Below are 21,844 nucleotides of genomic sequence, written 5' to 3'. Positions count from 1 at the left end.
GAAAAGGCTGTGACCGCGAGCAGCACTTGCCACGTGGCGTGTTTGAATTGGGCCGTGTGGGTTAAATGCGAGATGGCGCCGTGACACTTTCTCCATTTTTGAACGAAGGTGGCGTCCTCTTCTCGTTCTTTCCTTCTAATAGTCTCCACCAGACCAGTTTAATGTTAATTAGAGAGTTAATTAGTATTACTGTTTGAAGAGGACATGATGAAAAGGGAAGTGGGTCCCATGTGATTTTTCTCACAAGGGAGATTACATATTTATCCCAGATGAAATACGGTTGTAATTTTGTTTGTATTGGGGGTTATGGTCATTTTGCTAGTGAGGTTGGACACTAATTTACGCAGGTACAGTGATGGGATACAGTGTAGTGGGATTAGGAATTGGAATTAATTTGTGCGTCTCACTGTGTGAGTGTCGACAGCTAAGCGAGACATTATTGAAATCTAAAACCAAGAAAATTAGTTGTAATTAATTATTAATTATCTATTGTGCATTACAGGAATATATATATCTTTATTATGATTTATTTTCTTAGTGTTCAAGAATATATATATATATATATATATATATATATATATATATATATATATATAATATGATCTGGTTTGTCCAGAAAAACTAAAATGTAAAATCTAATTACTTTTTTAAATCCTGTATTTACTCACGTGATTGTAGTATATTTACTGGATTAGTATTTTAGTAAAATTGGTTTTATTGTAAGTAGCAAAAATTTTACTCAGGTGACTGTTTTGTATTAAATTTTAGTTGTGTAACTCATTAAACTTGGTATACTTTCAAGAAATATTTTTATTATATGTTGTAATGTATGTATTAAAGTTTAAATAAAGAGTATAAGAGAGAAAAAGTAACTTATAATAATAGTTAAAAGTTCGTATAATAAATTTGAAAGTCGTAGTCACTGTGTTTTTCTAATAACATGGTTTACTGATATCCGTTATTTATAAAAAAGAATTGTAATTATGAAAAAAATCATCTTACTTTATATTCTTAACAAGAATTTTTGTGATTGGGAAATAAATAATGCCAAAAATGTCTTTTTTTATGTGTTTTAAAAAATGATATTCACTTTATATAATAACTATACGAGTGATAAGAATAAATAGATTTTGTCCCTTAAAATTTTTGGTTCATAAATTATAATTTTATTGTTTTCACAACTGAATATTCTCATAATTTATCAGGGGTTGCATAATTGATCATGTAACTATTTCTTATTTTAATAATGAATAATTAAAAACGATAAAAAAATTATTAATAATAAATAAAACCTTTTTTTTGTTTTTTTTCCACAAAACAGTCTATTTTTCCTTATCTTGAAAATATTTTTTCTCTACCACAAAATTGATGCAGTTTAAAACAACATTGATGTGACTAATGATGTTTCATTTATGAAGATTCTAAATTGGGCTTGGTAGGTTTTAAAGCTCTTGAAATTTAAAATTTAAAATTAACCTAAAAGGAAATGTTAAAGATGTAGAAACAGCAAAAAGAGTTTTGTTTTTACTAATTTGACAAACATGTGAACATGTGCAAAAAAATGGAGAGAGTTTAAAGAAGAAAGCAATGGCAATATTTCAATGACAACAGTTACCAAAAATCATAATTGCAACTGTTAGGTGCTTTTTTTCTGTAAGTTGTTTTGGGGTATGAAGGAGTGTTGTGGATGATGTGATGATGACACACTCCCTTCTATCCTTCTATCATCAACCATCACCACCGGTATCAATTTATTTCAAACACCGAAAAACCATTTTTAATTACACAATAATATTTTCACAATATTTTTTTAACAACATTTTAACATTATTTACGTGTAATTCTGTGATGGATTTATGTTGATGTTTATAATTATTATTATTATTAATTGTGGAGTAATTTTAGACCAATCACATGATGTTAAAATGTTGTCAAAAATATATATTATTAAAGTATCATTATTTTTTTAATTATTCAATTTTTCATTTTTCAGAAGATGACAATAGCATGTGCAAGCTTATAATAAGCACCATTTTGAGAAAATCTTAATTTCAGTTGTCACATACGTTGTGTTTGTTTCAATATATTTATTATTGACGAACTAGTGATATTCTCGTAAGCTATAGGAAGGTGTGGATGTGAGAAAGATTATTTGTATTTTAATATTTGATTCGGTTACGAGGTTTGAGGTTGAAGTTGTCTGTTTTATTATAGGCTTAATACCTCTTTTTGTCCCTCTTTATAAGGGAAATGTTCAATTTCGTCCTACCTTTTTTAAAAAGTTCAATGTGGTCCCAAGTTGTGAAAAAAGTGTCCAATTAAATCCTTTTTGGTCACGGCATTAAATATTTAACGATCCAGCTGACAGCGTTGACTGATGTGTGCAACGTGGCTGTTTACCTTCGTAACGTGGCAGTGACAGTGTTTTTCATTAACTGAGAACGTGGCACACACTACCCACTGCCACGTTCTCAGTTAATGAAAAACACTGTCACTGTCATGTTACGAAGGTAAACAGCCACGTTGCACACATCAGTCCACGTTGTCAGCTAGATCGTTAAATATTTAACGCTGTGACAAAAAAGGATTTAATTGGACACTTTTTTCACAACTTGGGACCACATTGAATTTTTTAAAAAAGGTAGGACGAAATTGAACATTTTCCTTATAAAAAGGGACAAAAGGAGGTATTAAGCCTTTATTATATTATATATTTTTATATATAAATTTCAGTTTTTATCATTGTTTGCTTTGAATGTTCACTTAAGTTAGATATTTTGATGTCAAAGTAGTTTTTTAATTAATCTAATTAATTTATAATAAATATAATTATTAATTTTTTATTTTAAGTATATATTTATAATTTTTTAAATAGATTTTAGTTTATCAATTATCTAATCACAACTCAATTACTAGTAATTTTAATTTGCTTTAATCTAATTAATGTTAGTGTAAATCTTGTGATAATTTGATTGTTAGGCCAGTCAAGTAATAACTACACAGTCCATCATATAGATATAACTATATAATCCTATAATACAATATTAATTATCATAAATGTACTGTTTGTTAAATTATCTATAAAACATTAAAATTCTTGTTACCAAATTTTATAACATTGATAGTAAATTACATTACATTAATTTATATCACTTTACATTTTATTATTACTATTTAAATTGATTTATAATACATTCTGAAAAAATAAGTCAGGAACCATATTTGAACCTTCCAGCTGACAAAAGTGACCAAAAGGTTCATTAAATTTTGGCTCCTACCAAAGAAGTTGTGAACTAAAAAGAAACAAATGAAAATATGGTCCCAAACCCAAACCCATTTTCCATCGGATCTTTGAACATGGAACTTAGCTTTGTTTTTCTTCTTTTATACTTTTGGTCAATAATAGATAGAGATTTCATCACTTTCACATTGCATCTTTGACTATATAACATCATTATATTGGAAAAAAAATTATCCCACAAGTCATTAATTTTAAAATTAATAATTAAGTTTTTAGATAACAACTTGCATATTAAAAAGATAGTAGTTTAATAATTACTAATTAATTCTTTTGTTGTAAAAAATTAAATTTTTAGAAAAAATATAAACGTGTTAGCTTTATAAAGATTTGTTATTAAAGTTAAATTGACCTTATTAAAGAAAAGTGAAAGGGTGAAGAGAAAAAAAAAATGGTTTCAATAAGAACTTCTCCAAGTTGATAGCGAATCCCTGGGTGCCCACAATTTCTTAGCGAATTCCACAAATTTTCAAAATGATAATTTTATCTTCTGAAAAATTAACTTATGAAAATAAATATATATATATATATATATATATATATATATATATATTCTAGAATAACTTTTTCATAATTTTGAAATGAAATTTTTGGAACGGAATGAGATGTTTGGAACAAGAAATCTAGAATTAGTTTTGCAGAATGACTGGAATACATTTTAAAAAATGTTTATCAGAATAAGATTTTTAAAATAAATTTTCTGAAATGCATATAATGTTTTTTAGAATAAGTTTCCCAAAAAATCTTAAATGAAATGTGTTTAAAAAAAATATTTTCAGTTTTCAGAACACATAAAATATGTTTGGAAAATAATTTGTTTTAACCTTCTTTTTTCACTGTACCGTGGAGTGATAGAAAGTATATACGTATTTTCTTATTATAATGAATATCCAATTAGTAATTAAAAGGGTGCAGGAAGCAAAAGTCTAAGTCCAAATGGTAGCATATCTTATGAGAGCTGAGATGTTGTATGTTTTGTCCAAAAGTTTTCTTTTTCATTTTCTAATATAAAGATAAATTTTAATAAGAGGTCAGAAATTAAAGTGTCCTTTTAAATTTCACATTTAATAAAAAAATAAACATCATGTAAAAAAAATTCATGAATTCATTATATTATGTGTGAGTGTGAGTTGGCTATTAAAATTATATATCTCATGTGATCCCTCTTCCTTAAAAGATATATAATTAGTTCATACAAATTCCTAATTAATTAACACATATCTATTGGTTTAGGAACATAATTTTATTTTACTTACTCCTATTTGTTATTTATTTAAGTTATTAATATGTGTATACTTTATCCTATTTGTTATTTATTTAAGTTACTAATATGTGTAGGGTTGTTTGTGCTCAACTAATGTCAAATATTTATCTTGAGAGGATAAAATAATATATTTAATTATTTTCAACAAGTGTGGCTTACTTCTTATCAAAATTACGATTAACTTTTATGAATCGAATTGATACATATGATTGGAGGAGTTAGATAGATGTGGTTGACATTTCTAGAATATTTGAAAGTTGAAAACCTATAACATATTCTTCAACTCAAGAGACAACCTTTGTTTATGTTGAAGGGACCCTTTTTATTTTCATTTCCCCTGATCAAATGTGTGATGTCCTCTACTCACATTTTACTAAATTTCTGAACAATATTTCTTAAATAATAATAATATTAAAAATCAATATATATATATATATATATATATATATATATATATATATATATATATATATATCTTGTTTTTTTCAAAAAGGAATAAGGTGAACAGGCCGGCGGCGAAATGCCATTATTATCTCTAAAAAAAATAATAGCACAGACCATGTAATAATGATGTGATTTATGTTCTGACAAGCTGTTATCTTTTGAAGCCCGTGTAAACTATATATTATATTTGTTTCATCTTATTGTTATATAGTTTATTTAAGTAAAAAATAATAATATTGTTACATCGATTGAGATTGTAAAATGTTATCGTGCCCACTTGTGTATGGAAGAAAACAGATGCGGAAAGAGACCGCAGTTTCCAATTAAACTACGTTGGTTTTCTTTTTTGGTGAATCTCAAGGATGCTTCTTTGATTCACCCTTTTAACCCCACAAAACCAAACATCATTGGTCTCAGATCCCACGAACCCATCATCATACCACTCTTTGCAGTTTGTGCCACCAAAGTTTTTTTTTCTTTTTTTTTCTGTCTCTGCTTGATGAGTTCAACGAAGTTGTCGTGGTCAAGAAGAACGTAGCTTTTTGAATCGGAGAGAGAGACAGTAGTTTATGAATTTAAACCAATCACTCCTTCGGTAAGTAATACACCTTCTTTCTATCTCTCTCTTTCTTTTTCTTTTTCGATTTTCATCATTGTTATTTTCTTACTTCATGATTATGCTTATTTTTTTCAGAACCCCATTATCCACAGTGTAAAGTGCCCAACTATGCATCTGATGTAGATTATAAAAATCTAAACTTTCATGCCCACACACACAATCTGACCCAGATAGATATGTATAGGAGGGGAGAGGAAATTGTGTTTTCTGATTTAATCATGAGTATAAGATGGGTTATACTTTATTGTTGTTTTTTTTTCTTTCTACGTAGGTTGAGATATTGTTTCAGTTATCGATTCATCCCTTGTTTTTGTTTTCCCGTTTCCTTCTCTAATTTCTTTGTCCTGGCTGAGTTTTTTGTTTTGAGCCCGAGTTTCTAGATTTTGACTTGTTTGGAGGATTTTTTTTCTTTGATTTATTTTGATTGACTGAATATGATTCCTCGCCCTTTGAGATGTGGACTTGTGTGAAGAGTTTTTCTTTATCTCTGTCAAAATGGAAACTTAAGATTGACTCTGAAAACCAGACTTTTCGAGTGAATCAATAGAAGCACTGAACCGGGGTCGCTTCTATCTTATTTCACAAAAAATCACTGAATCAGAACTGCACTAGAATTGCATAGTCAACACCTCTTGGCTTTGCTAGTTTCTCTTGTAAATTCAAGGGCCGGGTAGGATCCATCTTTGATTCTTGGTAGAAGGTGGCTTTGCTGGATCCTGTTGTAAAAGAAAAGATTTTAAACTGTTAAAGTTGCAGTAAAAATAATAAACAATTTAAATTTTGAAGCACATCAGATATAGCAGACAAGGAAACTGAAAAGTGTGTGTATATATATATATATATATAATTTAAGAAGATTCTGTCCAAAAAGGCTGCTATTTATTGTTTGAAAACTGATGGTGCCATTATTGTTAACAGGAATAGTTAGTTAGCTCATAAAGGGGGAATTCTTCGGTGATCATCTATTTAATCTGGTCCAGCTAAGGGATCATTGAAGGCCAAGTTGGTTAAATACTGAGGAGATTGTAATTTGGAGAGGTAAAATTTGATCAGCAGCATGGGATCTTTCAAGGGTCATGCTTTGCCAGGGACACTGTTTCTTGTAATTGGGTTGTGGCACATATGGGGCTCTGTGGTGAGATATGTTCGTAATCCTAAGAAATTTGAAGTGAGGGTTTGGAATCCCGTGCCAGGGTTTGACGGGAGGCTCAAGCACCTGGAGCTGTATGTTATTACAATCGGTGCTTTCATTGACATGTGCATCGAGCTCTTGTATTCAACTCACCTCAAGTTTTTTGTTAATGGGGTCCTTAATCCTTCTCATATGAATGACTTTGAGCACTCAGGAATGCTTCTCATGTTTTTCATCTTCGGTGTCGTTGCCTTACTTTCCCAAGAGACCAGGTTAGTTCCTCTCTCCCTCTCTCTCCAATAGGATAAATTTTGCTTTATAATTTGAATGTTCTTTTTCTTGAAGAACTAATACTGTTTAACTCAGTTTTCTCTGTCTAAATCTTGATTACTCATAGTTTAGACAATCCAAATCTTGATTTAACATTTCTCTAATGTCTAAAAGGGTATAATGCTCGATTCTACCAGTTTTTTTCCAACAGTTGAAACTTTGCTTTTCATTCATTGTGTCTGGTTCTTGAAGTTAAACTAAAGATCTTGAAATCACGTTCTGCTAACCTGCTTTTTAAGTGAAAGTAGGTTTTCAGTGCTACTGCTGTATGATGAGTAATGGGATGCTGATTCAAACAGTTAAGATAATTTGTGAGATAGATAACTCCACGCCATATACGCTTTCCCATTATTCACTTTCTACTTCTAGAGTTTCCCTTTATTTTTAATTGGCGTTTTCAAGAATTAACAAAGTTTCTTACAAGATATATTAGTCCTTAAGCAGCATAGACAAATTTCATTTGGTACTTTTTGTGTACATGTGTACATAATGCATTCTTTGCTCCTTGTGCCACATTGCATTCATAGACAGCACTAGTTGCGTTTGGTTTGGTTTTCTGTTGGAAGCTGTGGGGATATGAAATGAAAATTCAAAATAATATTTGCTGTGCAGGGAAATGGTTATGCCGTTCACCTTAATTTATTTTTGGTGAAATTAAATATTTGGTCTCTACATTTCACATTATTCTTCAGTTTAATCTTACATAACAAACTTCTACATTTTGGTTTTAAACCTGAACAAATTTCTAAAAATCAGCAAATAACAAGAATAATTTCATAACGTTTGTTTTATAAAAACCAGAGTGTAAAGTTTATCATGTGGGGACTTTAACAAAAGTTGATTTTAACCTACTGTGTTTAGTTTGGCTAAGGAACATTTAGATAAGATGTGAAGAAACTAACAACCAATTTAATTACCTCGAGGAATTTGGTGAACAAGAAGTAAAGCTTTTTCTCAGGAGGTTTTCAATTAGTTCAACTGCCAATGATCTTTTCTTTTCCCAATCATAATGATTCATTCATAGACTCTATCTTTAACTGCATATTCTTGTTTTCCTATCATTTCTTCAGTCTGTCATTGATTATAGTTTTATATCATGATCTCTAGTTTACTAGACATGCAACCTAAATTGGAACAGTTACCAATTTCCTTTCAAGCATCTTATTTTATACCTTTTTAATCATCTTTCCTTGTGACTTTTTCTTAACAGATTTCTTCCATTGCCAGAAGGTGCTCTTTGTTTGATTGCAGCCTCAGCATTCTGTGCAGAGTACCTTCTATTCTACTTCCACTCAACAACACACAAGGGTCTGGAGGGCTATTATCACACCCTCCTTGTCTTCCTGGTGGGACTCTGCATTTTATCTTCAATTGCTGGAGCCCTTTTGCCAACAAGCTTTCCAGTGGATTTATGCAATGGCATTGCTATAGCACTTCAAGGTTTTTGGTTCTATCAGACTGCATTTGTTCTGTATGGCCCTATGATGCCAAGTGGCTGTAAGCTTGGGGAGATGAGTGTCACATGTCATTCTGCTGATAGTGAGGTTCGGGGTGAATTGCTTGCTAACTTTCAGCTCTTTGTTGCTGTTCTTGTGGTCCTTGTGGGAACTGTGGTATCATATGGCTTTGCTGCATCAAGATATGGGAAGTATGAAGTTAAGAGTTTGCATGAATTTCAGGTTGGATTTGATGAGGATTGAAGCAGTGTTGCTAGTTTTTTTCTAGAGATAGTGGTGATGTATTTGGAGAGTAGTTTCTTATTGACACGGCTGTATAACGATGAAGTGAAAAGGTTCATGCATATATGATCACAGAAAAAATGAAAAGTACCCCAAGAGAGAAAAAAAAATAGATAGATTTTTGTGGTGACAATAATTTTAGGAATCTGATGTTAAAGTAACTTTGGATTGTTTTTGAGGTATATGATTACAAAATGATTTTTGCTGATTACAAAATGTGGATTCCACTTACATCATATGTTATTGGTCATCATTCATTCTTGATGATAATGATGATGCATTGGACCTTAAAGGGATCATTTTTTTCAGACAAAAATAAACTAACAGCTGATTAAAGAGAAAAGATAATTTCATATTGGCTAAAAATATCATGAGAGCGCCACAACAGTAAAGTTTATCAAACCAGCTTTTAGGACGCTTGCGCCTACTTTATATTTGCAATTTATACTTTGCTTTCTATGAAGAATCTCATCAATTTAATCTAAATTTATCTCACCAATATAAATCTTTAGAACTAAAATATATAAAAAACTATGTCTGAAAGTCATTTTTCTCCTTTTTAATCCCTAAATATATTCATAATATCATCACTTAAATCCATGTACAAGAGACCACAAAATGAAGATTGATTTTAAAAGCTAAAAAAATATAAGAATTTGTTCAAAATTTTCTTAGTTTCAGAAAATGAGCTACAATTTCAGAGACTGAAAATTTCATCTTTAATATTTAAACAAATTATATTCAGTTGCAATCTAATCAAATTAAAAAAAAGTGCAGTGGTCTCTTCCTTTTCAATTTCCACCACGTTATATATATATATATATATATATATATATATATATATATATATAAAAATCAAACTACAGAGCACTTTATCCAATAAAAGTGTAGGAGCAATCCCATAGAAATATGCATAGTTCATGTGTTACTAAATTATTAGTGAACATTGTTTTGGCAAACAACCTTCCAACTTCAAACTTCACATTTAGCATATATGAACCATTGCAATTAACTTCTTTTTTAAATCTATGATGCCCCACTGCATATAAAAGATGCTCTGGTAAGCTTTGAAGAAGGATAACTTAGATCCTGTTCCCAAGCACATATAACACGACAAATGCAAGGAGGCTTTGTGAAGTCAAATACTAAAATGCAGTTTCTATTTAGAGTAATACATTAGTTGTGCTTTCTAGGATAAGATTTTTCACAGAAGGTAGGACCCGATTCACTTCTCTAGTATGGGACGATAATGGTCTCTATAAGCTCTTGAAGGGGTGCCAGCTCCTTTTTGTCAATCAGCCCAAACTCCTGCATAACAAAAACTAGTTAATTTCAAACAAAATCTATACTGATAGACAAATAGTTTATTTATATTATTAATAATATTATTTTTTTAAAAATAGATTGATAGACAAAAAGCCAGATAAGTTACTTCAGCAAAATAAACAAGTAAAAGGAAAAGATGAGGCTTACACAGGTGAAGAGTATAAAATGCTTGAAGCAAGTGTTTAAGTGGGCCTCTTCTTTGAGGCTCACAATTTTCTGAAAGTGAGAATGATATATGTGAGCATATACACGGAACAAACGCTTGAATATCGTCTTCACAACTTCCTTGAAGTTGGCAGGAAATGGTGAACCTGAAAGATTTTATAGTTTAAGGAACCAAAGTGTTAGGTTCCAGACTTGGGAACCTAATATCAATTCTCACTTTCACTCCAAGAAACACAGAAAGATTGGAAGAAATCAATTGTATTCACAGTAAAAGGTTTGTACAAACAGCACCCAGAGGCATAACCCTCTTCAACAGGTAAGTACCCGTTAACAATCTAAACAATCAACAACCCATAACTCTTCTAACCAGCCAGTATTTATACAATCTTACACGCTCCCCCCCTTAACTGTCCTAGACAGTTAGTTTGTTATAGTCAGTTGCACTTATTCCTTCTCTCATACACTAACCACCTTTTCTTATTCCTATCAATACCCCCCCCTTCATCATCAACCTTGTCCCCAAGGTTGAAATCAGGGTACTGCTCCTTGATTGTTATTTCATCTTCCCAAGTGGCCCCTTCTGGCCCTCCTTGTTGCCATTCGACCAGCACCTGCTGCACACTTCTGCCTTCTTCGGTCCTCTGCCTCCTTCCCAAAATTTTCATGGGCCAAAACGAAGGCCCCTCTGCCTGCAGGTCCGGTGGTAACTCCCTCTCCGCCGGATGTTCTCCTAATGCCTTTTTCACCTGTGAAACATGGAACACAGGATGTATTCGAGCTGTCTCTGGCAGCTGCAGCTTACAGGCTGCCTCCCCTACCATCTGAATTATCCGGAACGGCCCAAAGTATCTGGCTGATAGCTTTGGGTGGAGTCTGGTAGGCATCGAGGATTGCCTATGGGGTCGTATCTTCAAATACACCCAGTCCCCTACTGCCACGTTCGCAACCCTCCTCTTTTTATTAGCTTGTCGCACCATAAGATCTTGCGCGCGCTCAAGATGAAACTTCAATTGTTTCAAAGCTTCGTCCCTTGTTTGAAGCTCTTGATTCACAGCCTCCACTAGAGATTCACCAGGAATGAATCTGTGCAAGGAGGGAGGTGCTCGCCCGTAGACAGCCTCAAAAGGGGTGCATCGGATTGCCCCTTGATAGCACGTGTTATACCAAAACTCCGCCCACGATAACACAGTCATCCACCCTTTTGGCTGCTCTGAACAGAAACACCTGAGATATCCTTCTAACACCCGGTTCACCACCTCTGTCTGCCCGTCCGTCTCCGGGTGATACGCGGTGCTCATTTTTAACTGCGTCCCTTGGCCTTTGAACAATTCATTCCAGAACATGCTTAAGAACAAGGGGTCTCTGTCGGTCACGATGGATTTTGGAATCCCATGCAACCGTACTACTTCTCTTAGAAAAATCTCAGCCACCGTCCTTGCCGAATAAGGATGCTTGAGTGGTATGAAATGGGCATACTTGCTCAGTCGGTCCACCACCACTAAAATAGCGTCGTACCCCTGAGACTTAGGTAGCCGCACCACGAAATCCATGCTAAGCTCTTCCCATATTGCATTCGGAATGGGCAAGGGTTGTAGTAATCCTTGCGGTGATGACGCTAAATACTTGTGTTGTTGGCACACAAGACATTTAGCCACGAACTCTGTAATGTCCTTTTTCATCCCCACCCAAAATAAGGACTGAGCTATCCTCCTATACGTCCGGTAAACTCCTGAATGACCCCCCATCTGTGTTAGGTGAAACTCTGCCATCAATCTTGGTAGCCACGAAGACTGCGCCGACAACACCAACCTCCCCTTGTAGTGCAGTCTTCCATGTTCTATCGTGTATGCTGGGTGAGAATTTGGGTCCACCTCTATCTCTTCTATCACCTTACGTAGTTTCTCGTCCTCGGCTACCTCCTTCATTACTTCTTCGAAATCTTGCCAATAGGGCCTGGCTATCACCGACAACTCCTTATCTTCGTCGTTCACCCCCTCATCTCTTCGGGACAACGCATCTGCCACTCGGTTGGTAGTCCCCACCTTATATATGATTTCAAAATCGTATCCCAGCAATTTAGCTATCCAGTTTTGTTGATTCTGTGTCGTGATGCGCTGCTCCAAGAGATACCGGAGGCTCCTCTGGTCAGTGTGGACTATGAATCTCTGTCCCAAAAGATAAGGACGCCAATGCTGGATCGCTAATACCAGAGCCATCAGTTCTTTTTCATAAATGGACTTGCTGAGAGCTCCTTCAGATAAGGCCTTGCTGAAAAAGGCTATCGGCTTCTTCCCCTGCATCAATACAGCGCCAACCCCTTTGCCCGACGCATCACACTCAATGTGAAAGGGTTGCTGAAAATTTGGGAGGGACAATACCGGGGCTGTCGTGACGGCTGTCTTCAACGCTTGCCATGCCTCCTCTGCTTTCTCATTCCAGGTGAATCCTCCTTTTTTCAATAGATCCGTTAGAGGCCTGGCAATTTTGCCGTAGTCCCTGATGAACCTTCGATAATACCCCGACAAACCCAAAAATCCCCTCACACTCTTCACTGATTTTGGCCGTTCCCAATCCACCACCGCCTTTATCTTTTCATCGTCCATCTCCACGCCTTTGTGAGAGATAATGTGTCCCAAGTATTTGACTTGGGTTTGCCCGAACTCACACTTCCTCCGATTGGCCACCCACTGATCCCGTCTCAGTGTTGACAGGACTTTCCCAACGTGCTCCAAGTGCTCCTCCCAAGTTCGACTGTAGACCAGTATATCGTCGAAGAATACGAGCACAAACTTCCGCAAATAGGGCCTGAAGAGATGGTTCATAGTGCTCTGGAATGTTGCCGGCGCGTTGGTGAGCCCGAAAGGCATCACGACAAACTCGTAATGTCCCTGGTGCGTGCGGAACGCCGTCTTCTCGATATCCTTCTCGGCCATGCGGATTTGGTGGTACCCGGCCTTCAAGTCCACCTTAGAAAAATAGGAAGCCCCCCCTAACTCGTCCAACAGCTCTTCTATCACCGGTATGGGAAACTTATCTGGCACCGTCGCTCTATTCAGGGCTCTGTAGTCTATGCAGAAACGCCAACTGCCATCTTTTTTCTTGACTAAAATTACTGGGCTGGAGTACGGGCTATGGCTCGGACGGATCACCCCCGATCGGAGCATCTCCGAAACTTGCTGCTCGATCTCATCTTTCATTACATGTGGGTATCGGTACGGCCTGACATTGATCGGACCAATTCCCTCTTTAAGGTGTATCTGATGCACCGTCTCCCTGCTAGGTGGCAACCCCTCAAGCTCCGTGAACACCACGTCATGTTGTTCTAGTAAATCCCCCATCTGCTGCTTCTGTTTTTCCGTAAGGCCTGAACACTTTGGGCTGCCTGTATGGGTCTCGCACAGGCCCAACTCCCAGACCAAAAAACATGTTGCCACCTCATCTATTTTTTTTAAAGCTTCGGGGCCCACCACCCTCCTCTCTAACGTGGGATCCCCTTGTACAATTATCCTCTTATCTCCTTGTCTGTACTTCATCGTTAAAACTCTCCAGTCCACCGTCACCTCCCCAAGCTTTGCTAGCCACTCTACCCCTAAGATGACCTCCACCCCTCCGAGCTCGAAGATGTAAAAACGTTCCACAACTTGAGCCTCTCCTATCTCCAACGCTACCTTTTCGCAACAGCCACTGATTCTCTTCCTCTGCCCGTCCCCCAGACTCACCAAATACGGCTGTGTTTTTGTCACCGTCATCCGCAGTTCCTCCACCAACCGTCGATCAATGAAATTGTGGCTCGCGCCACTATCAATTAGAATTAATACCTCTCTTTGTCCGATGTGTCCTCGTAACTTCATTGTCTTGGGTGTCGTCAGTCCTCCGGCGGACAGTGCCGACAACTCCATTGTCGCAAGGCTCGTCTCCGACACTTCTTCGCCTTCTACCTCCTCCTCTTCCTCAACCACAATTAGCATTTTGAGGCCCCTCTCTGGGCAGCGATGGCCGGGACTGAAGGGTCCGCCGCATCTGAAACAACGACCCTCTTCCCTTCGTTTAAGATACTCCGGGTAAGGTAGATTGCGAACAGTCCGATCACCTCCGCCGCTAGTAGCCAGCCCCTTATTCCGTCCCTGTGTCGCGTCTTTATTAACAGACCCCACACTTTCCGCCGTTCCTCCTCGCACCGTCACCGAACCCGACGCCTTCCCCCAAGAATTCTGATTCTTGGATAACCACCCTCCTCCGGTCTTCGTGCATAATTTCTCCACATCCCTCGCCACTCGCATGGCGGTCATCAAATCCGGTGGATCATGTGGCCGGACATGATCGCCCACCTCTTCCCTCAGACCGGACAGGAAATACCCCATGATCTGCTCCTCGGGTATCTGGGTCGTCTGCCCCACCAGAACTTCAAAATCGCGTATGTACTCCTCCACCGGTCCCGACTGTCGTATGGTTGACAGCCTTTCATACACCGTTCCTCGTGTTCCTCCTCCAAAACGGATACCAAGAGCTCTCTTCAACCCATCCCAAGAAAGGTTCTTGGTTTTCTCTCGCCAGAATCGGAACCAGCTTCCGGCGTAGCCATCCATACTGATAAAGGCCAGTTCCAGTTTCTCCTCCTCCGCCACCTTCTGTACTTCGAAAAACTTCTCTGCTCTGCCAATCCATACCCAAGGTTCGCCCCCCTCAAAGGCTGGTAATTCGACTCGTTTCCTCCATTGGCTCATACCTCCTTGGTTACCGTCTCCATTTCTTCCCCCTCCGCCGCTTGGACCACCACCATTATCGTTCACCGACGACTCACTCTCCCCCTGTTGCCTCCCGTGGTTATTGCGGTGACGTTCTCCAAGCGCCTTCAAGATTGCCTGGACATCCTGGCGTATCGCCGCCGTCTCTTGTCGCAACGCCCCCGTATCAGCTTTCGTCTCTGCTATTGCCACTTCGACCGCCTCTAAGTGCCCTTCGACTACCACCATTCTTCCCTCCATCTCTACGTGCGATAACACTCCGATTGGGTATCCGGCAGGTCGGACCAAATGTTAGGTTCCAGACTTGGGAACCTAATATCAATTCTCACTTTCACTCCAAGAAACACAGAAAGATTGGAAGAAATCAATTGTATTCACAGTAAAAGGTTTGTACAAACAGCACCCAGAGGCATAACCCTCTTCAACAGGTAAGTACCCGTTAACAATCTAAACAATCAACAACCCATAACTCTTCTAACCAGCCAGTATTTATACAATCTTACACGCTCCCCCCCTTAACTGTCCTAGACAGTTAGTTTGTTATAGTCAGTTGCACTTATTCCTTCTCTCATACACTAACCACCTTTTCTTATTCCTATCACAAAGTGAAAAAGATAATCATATAATCTAAGAATATTAATGAAAAAAAATATTAAAATCTTCACCAAGCTTCTGAGGGAATATGGATTCATCATCAAGCTGTGCTTCAATCCAGTCCATCAGATATTCTACATATTTTGGTGCAGAAACCTCAATAGGTTTTTTAATTTGTACACCATCTGCCCATCTATATTCATACCTACAGTATTCCGAACAGAGTACAACATTAGAACTACGGATGCATAAATATCTAATACAAATGGATCTAGACTTCTCACTATCATTATAGGTATGTTTACATACAACACAAGAGTTCCCATCAAAAGGGCAGAGCACAAAAATCAAACATTGCTAAATATTGTCTAGCATCAAGAAAATGAACTGACTCGAGCATCCAAATTACAATGACTTTGCAGAAACATAAAACTGAAAGGAAAGACAACATAAGAGCCAAGAATGTATAAATATATAGCGCAGATGGATCTAGAGTTGTTATAAATATTAAAGGAAGGTTAACACACCTTCAACTGGAGTATTTTTTAGGTACTTTCAGAAAGGAAGAGCAGAACTTACTCACTGCCAAGTAACAAAATATAGTCTAGATTCTATAAAATATGAACAATTGGCAAGAATAGCTAATGATTTTGCAGATACAGAGAACCAAAAAAGAAATTAACACAAATAACTGAAGAAATGGCAACTTTAACAGCACTATGCAAAAGCAACCTTTTTCTTTACAAAAATAGTGTGATGGCACTATTTTGTACAAAACTACATTCAAATTCTTATAGAAGGGGATACTCACAAGGAATAAACAATTTATGCCAAAGTGTAATAAGCTTTCAGAACACAAAGCATTGTTTCAAGCTTCATAGTTATTTAGTTACCATTCAACTCAAGATACTAGATACACAACCGACATTGTTTCAAGGAACTCAGATTTTTTTCATCCAACAGCAAAGATAATTGAAGAAAGCATACAAATGCTTTTCCCCCTCAAAAGAAAAGGTAAACAAATAAATCAATCAGTTAAATATGCCATACTTGGGTCCTGCAGACATTGTCCGACAATTCTCGGGAGTACAGAACTCTGTAAGGGTACCATAAAGCAGATTCACCTGGTTGAAGAAATCAACAGCTGTAGTGTAGACAGAAAAAAAGGGTCAGATTACTGCATCTCAGAATTCTATGAATACATACAGGAGGAAATCAAGAATAAAAGGCATAAGAAAACTTCATGTAGAACTGCTCTTAACAGGGAATTAGAGAGAGAGAGAAATAGTTACTGTTGACAGCTAGCCACTCATTTAAATCCTCCCCAGGAGGTAGCTTTACTGCTTCCCTCAGATTTCCACTACCCAATGTGGCATCAATATGTTTTCTGAGTTGAGCTCCCTGCAATAATAAGAATAATAATAATTAGCAGCAGAGTTCCATTCATCTCCCACTGGATCTGGGTGAACTAAAAAAATCCAAGACAGACCATCCGATTACTCTCTTCTCTGTCTCACTGCCTCACGTTTGTCTCAAAAAACCAGTTGAAAACTAAAAAACCCAAATTATATCTATATATGTAAGGACAATGTATAAACTCAACCACTCACGACGCAAAATTAACCGAATTTCGCCATTACTCCTTCCTTCCCCTCCTCAGCCAAAGATTAAAAAAGAAACAAATATGACAAATTGACATGTCCAGACAATTTTGACCAGCTGGCAAAAACAAAACGCGAACATGCCGAAAATGCGTAAATTATATTAAATGCATGACCGTTAGATATTCGTCACCAATTTTGGAGTGTGTGCAATACAAAGTAATATTGTAAAATATGATTTTATAAAATGACTCCATTAAATGTAACTTTGCTTTGACGATAACAAAATTAAATATTACATTTATTGAGTATCCCATGTAAGTCCATTTCCTATACTTGAGATTGAAACTGTAAAATAATTCTAGGAGGCTTGATTGATCCCTCTCATAATCTTATATTTATAAGAATAAACTGATACAAGAATACATGATAAATAGAGTAACCCTAAACACAATATAATTATGATAAATAAGGTAACCCTAGACACAATATAATTATGATAAATAGGGTAAATATTCTAACACTTCTCCTCAAGCTAGAGGATACAAATTGTATGTACCAAGCTTGGATAGATAAACTCAATTTGAAATCTCTTTAGGAACTTAGAAACTTCGACTTAGAACAAGATGCACGGATGCTTTAGACCATCGAGAGAGAATGTCTATAAACCAAATTGGACTCACAATCCAGCATAGCCAAAGAGACTCCTTTTGAAATATAGGACTCGTCTTCAAGAGTGTGCAACAAATAGTGCTTAGCGGATAGCAAAAGTGCAAAACACAGATTGACGAACAACTCACATCAGCTTATGTTGAATAATATTGGACAGCAATGAACAATCACAAAACTTCAACTAGCACCATGAACCTTCAACTAGGATGACTTTGATAAAGAAGATTTCCATCAAAAGTGGATGACGACCAACAGTGGTAGACAAGGAGAAACTACAGAGACTGGATTGCAATCAAGTAAGGATGGGGTATGCAGTGCCTAAAAGCGACAAATTACAGGGACTAAATTGTCATCACTAACTAATGGCGCCTGTATTGACTAAAAGCGACCAAACTGTAGGGACTAAACTGCCATCCAGTAAGGATGGGGCCTCACGACGAACGACAAAATGACAATGCGCCGATGACAAATTGTGAAGGTGAAAGGTCATAATGGTCTCCTTTATTCATCAAAGCATTCAAAAACATGACAAGGGGCTGGTGAAATTGTTTGACTAAGATTTTGAATCTTGCCAGAAATAGACTCCCCCTCATGCTATGAACAACCTTCAACCCATGACTTTGGTGTTGACATTCCTTGGTGTTAACCAACTGATAGCACCGACTCTCCTTGAACACTTGTAAATAAATGACACGAGCTATCAAGAACATCACAGCTGCTAGAATATACAAAGCTAAACACACATTATGAAAGGAGGCTAAGGAACAATGTTGAAACAGAGGTACAATGCTGAAATAGAGAGTTTTTTTTTTTATTTCTTCCTTTGGAAGACTTCTCTCATCCCATGGCGTCGAAGAAAACATGACCACGACGGCGACGAATGTCAAACAGATGTGGTGCGCATGGCGTTGCCTGGAGGAGAACTATCCCTCAACACCGGCGGGGTTGGCCATCGCTTGAGGAGATGATCCAAATCCACTGGTCGCCGGACAAAACTGTGATGGTGAACGGCGGACGGCAGCGGCGGCCGGCGATGGTGGAGAGAGGCGGCGAATAGTTGAAAATAGCATAAAAGGGTCATTGCAGACGATGAGCTAAAAGAACAGGATTGCTAATTGCAAAAAAGACAATTTTTTTATAAGGCCGCCGGTGGCTGCTGCCACCGGCAGCAACAAAGATAGAGTACAAAGAGACTCAGATAACCTACTCTGATACCAACTTGAGATTGAAACTGTAAAATAATTGTAGAGAGCTTGATTGTTCCCTCTCATAATCTTCTATTTATAAGAATAAACTGATACAAGAGTACATGATAAATAGAGAAATTCTAGACACAATATAATCATGATAAATAGGGTAACCCTACACACAATATAATGATGATAAATAGGTAAAATATTCTAACACCTACATCATCTTTTCACTGGCAAAAAATAGTCTCATTTGGGAGGATCAAACTATTTACTTCTAAACGTGTTCCTTTTTCTTAAATTCTTATCCTTTTAACATCATATTTCTAAATTCTAAGAAAAATAAAATACTATTATATTGCAGAGATTCTCTCAGTTGATTTTGAACAGGGTCTTTTAACAAAAGGACTTTAGTGCTTCAAGCAATCTAATTTTGTTGATTAATCATTAGGATGCCTTTCGTGAGCTCTGTGTAAGGTTAAAGCAATTCCTTCCCATCCATGCACGTGTGATATAATGAATGAAATAAAAACTGAAATGGTCATAACAGCAAGGCTCTCAGCTTTAAATGAGAAAAAAAAAACTTAAATCATCAAGAACAAATAATATCTAAAAAAAGATCCCAGAAAAATAATAGAAACCCACCTTACTTCCAGATGGAGTACTTTTTTTTGGACGGAATGTTCTCTGGTTTCTGTTGCAGAACAATATCAGGTAAGATACTAACGAAAGAAGGAAGAGAATCAAATTAAACTAAATTACTAAAAATATTTCATCAACATTGTTTGCATTTGTGAAATGCATAATAGTATCACCCAAAGTTGCACTAATAGCATAATAATTATTTTATTTCTCTACTGCTGAATATTCTTTTTTTTAACAGTGATCATTTCACATATTTGTAACTGTTTAGTGAGAGGGGGGAGTCTATTAAACTTGAACGTCCAGATTATATAAATATCTGTGTCAACTAGTTGTCCATTAATCAGCAAGTCTTTACATTAAAAAAATTGCAGGCCAAATATGAGTAGTGATCATCTGTGTCACCATAATAAAGCAGTTTAGTTTGGTATAAAGAAAGAAAACATCGAAAGGTAAGACTGACATGAAAGGGTCTAAATACTTTTGAAATGCTAAAGAAGTATGGATTACTGATCACATGATAGGACATAGAGGTAATGAAGGAATTCTATAGACAATCAATTGAAGTGACAACTGAAACATTTTTGTCTTCATATTAAACTACCAATGAATTTAAAGGTTCAAGTATTTGTTTTCATAGAAGTAACCATTGTACCAATAGTTATGACAGTGAAGAAATAATGAAAAGTCAACACTATTATAATCTACTAGTATCTACTAATATTTTAACACTTCAGAAATTAAATTTGTTTAACATTAACTAGGAGAACAGAAAACAGTGGCACATCAATAACGGAAAAAGAAGCAAATGAATAGGGAGGGAATAACGTTGTTGTTAAATGACTGTTCTTTAGTTGTGGAATGGCGCTGCAATTTTTTTGCCTACTGCCCAGGCAATTTTTGAAGGGAGGCCCGTTATGGTGGAGCCACACACCACAATGGCGCATTTATATGGCAGAATTTTGTCCTTCTACCACTCACCATTGAAAACAATAGCAGAAAATCGACATCTAAGCTCCTTACACTCAGAATCTCAGATAGATTAATTAGAAATCATGTTTAGCGGGCCAATTAAAAAAATTAAACCAGGAAAATAAGGCTCTTTCACCAAATCTCATACACTTGCTCAAATGTGAAATTAAGAGAAGTGTAGTGAGTTATGTTAAGAAATATCAATCTTAAATAAACTGCGAGGAAAATCCTATGGAATAAAAAGGGAGATTCGCCATTAGTTATTTTATCCACTGAAATAATTCTGGATTTGCTTGGACGGTGCATGGTGAACTTTCTCTCTAATATAATTATTGAAGTTGAAAAGAACAAGGGTTTGTTTGATTTCCTTTTCATTATCTTGTTTGCTTAATAACTGTTTTCTAAAACAACTTTACTCTACTTATCAATCAATTCATCATCATCTAAGCTCTATTAAGTTTACTATGAGCATGCAAAAGAAGCCTAACAACCTACTCCCTTTAAAGAAAAAAAAAAAGCTCCCCGAAATATCCTATTCCCCAAACATAGAATACACAAAATCCACTTCAATTCTACCTGCTCAACAAAATTACTAAGGGTAATTAGATAGTACGATGAATTAACAATAGATCACTGATAAACATAGTAGCAGTGCGCACTAAATTTCCCCAAATACATATACTTGAATGTAAAAAACGTGATCCAGATTAAGTTGTTTAATTGAAAATAAACTACCCATTTAAATATTGAACAAAGATCAGTGATCGGATCACAGAACATAACAAACTGTGAGAAGAAGAATCCATTAATTGCAAACAAAAATCAAAGAAAGTAAAACTCGGAAATTAAAAGTTGAGAAGTGAGAATCGTAGTAAAAATTAAAACTTTCGCACTTACCTGCCTATACCGAAGAGGCTCATCGCTGGGTTGAGAGAGGGAGAGAGGGAGAGAGAGAGAGGAAAACTTTTCGTCTATGGCGTCTTTTCCACTCACAAGATTTCGACTTTAGAATTCGAATATTTTATTTTTAATTTTTGTGCCAATTACCGAATCACCCTTTTTTCTATTTTTATTCACTCCTTGGTCCCTTCGGCTTGACGTGTGCGTGGTG

The 21,844-nt window shown here is 36.3% G+C and overlaps 2 protein-coding genes across 4 annotated transcripts; one reads left to right on the top strand and one right to left on the bottom strand.

Annotated features, from left to right (window-relative positions):
* The first annotated feature begins 5,277 nt into the window (after positions 1–5,277).
* LOC124823408 (plant viral-response family protein) lies at positions 5,278–9,042 on the top strand. 3 transcript variants are annotated; one of them, XM_047295600.2, is made up of 4 exons: positions 5,278–5,601; positions 5,701–5,718; positions 6,544–7,029; positions 8,298–9,042. In XM_047295600.2, exons 3-4 carry the CDS (start codon positions 6,683–6,685, stop codon positions 8,785–8,787), a joined length of 837 nt encoding a protein of 278 aa, XP_047151556.1. In that variant the 5' UTR covers positions 5,278–5,601; positions 5,701–5,718; positions 6,544–6,682; the 3' UTR covers positions 8,788–9,042. The 3 variants fall into 3 exon arrangements, with proteins under 3 accessions (XP_047151556.1, XP_047151554.1, XP_087957141.1); XM_047295598.2 differs by lacking the exon at positions 5,701–5,718; XM_088101015.1 differs by lacking the exons at positions 5,278–5,601; positions 5,701–5,718 and having other exon boundaries at positions 5,731–7,029.
* Positions 9,043–9,697: 655 nt separating this feature from the next.
* LOC124823410 (MOB kinase activator-like 1A) lies at positions 9,698–21,778 on the bottom strand. Its single transcript, XM_047295601.2, has 7 exons — positions 21,631–21,778; positions 19,765–19,813; positions 16,949–17,057; positions 16,707–16,800; positions 15,728–15,861; positions 10,300–10,463; positions 9,698–10,134 (listed from the first exon to the last, which is right to left on the bottom strand). Exons 1-7 carry the CDS (start codon positions 21,651–21,653, stop codon positions 10,060–10,062), a joined length of 648 nt encoding a protein of 215 aa, XP_047151557.1. The 5' UTR covers positions 21,654–21,778; the 3' UTR covers positions 9,698–10,059.
* Positions 21,779–21,844: the final 66 nt, after the last annotated feature.

Source organism: Vigna umbellata, chromosome 10 (assembly GCF_029865625.1).
Source record: "Vigna umbellata cultivar VRB3 chromosome 10, Vumbellata_1.0, whole genome shotgun sequence".
Lineage (NCBI taxonomy): Eukaryota > Viridiplantae > Streptophyta > Magnoliopsida > Fabales > Fabaceae > Vigna > Vigna umbellata.
Note: the sequence above shows the minus strand (reverse complement) of the source record. Positions and strands in the feature narration are given on the sequence as shown.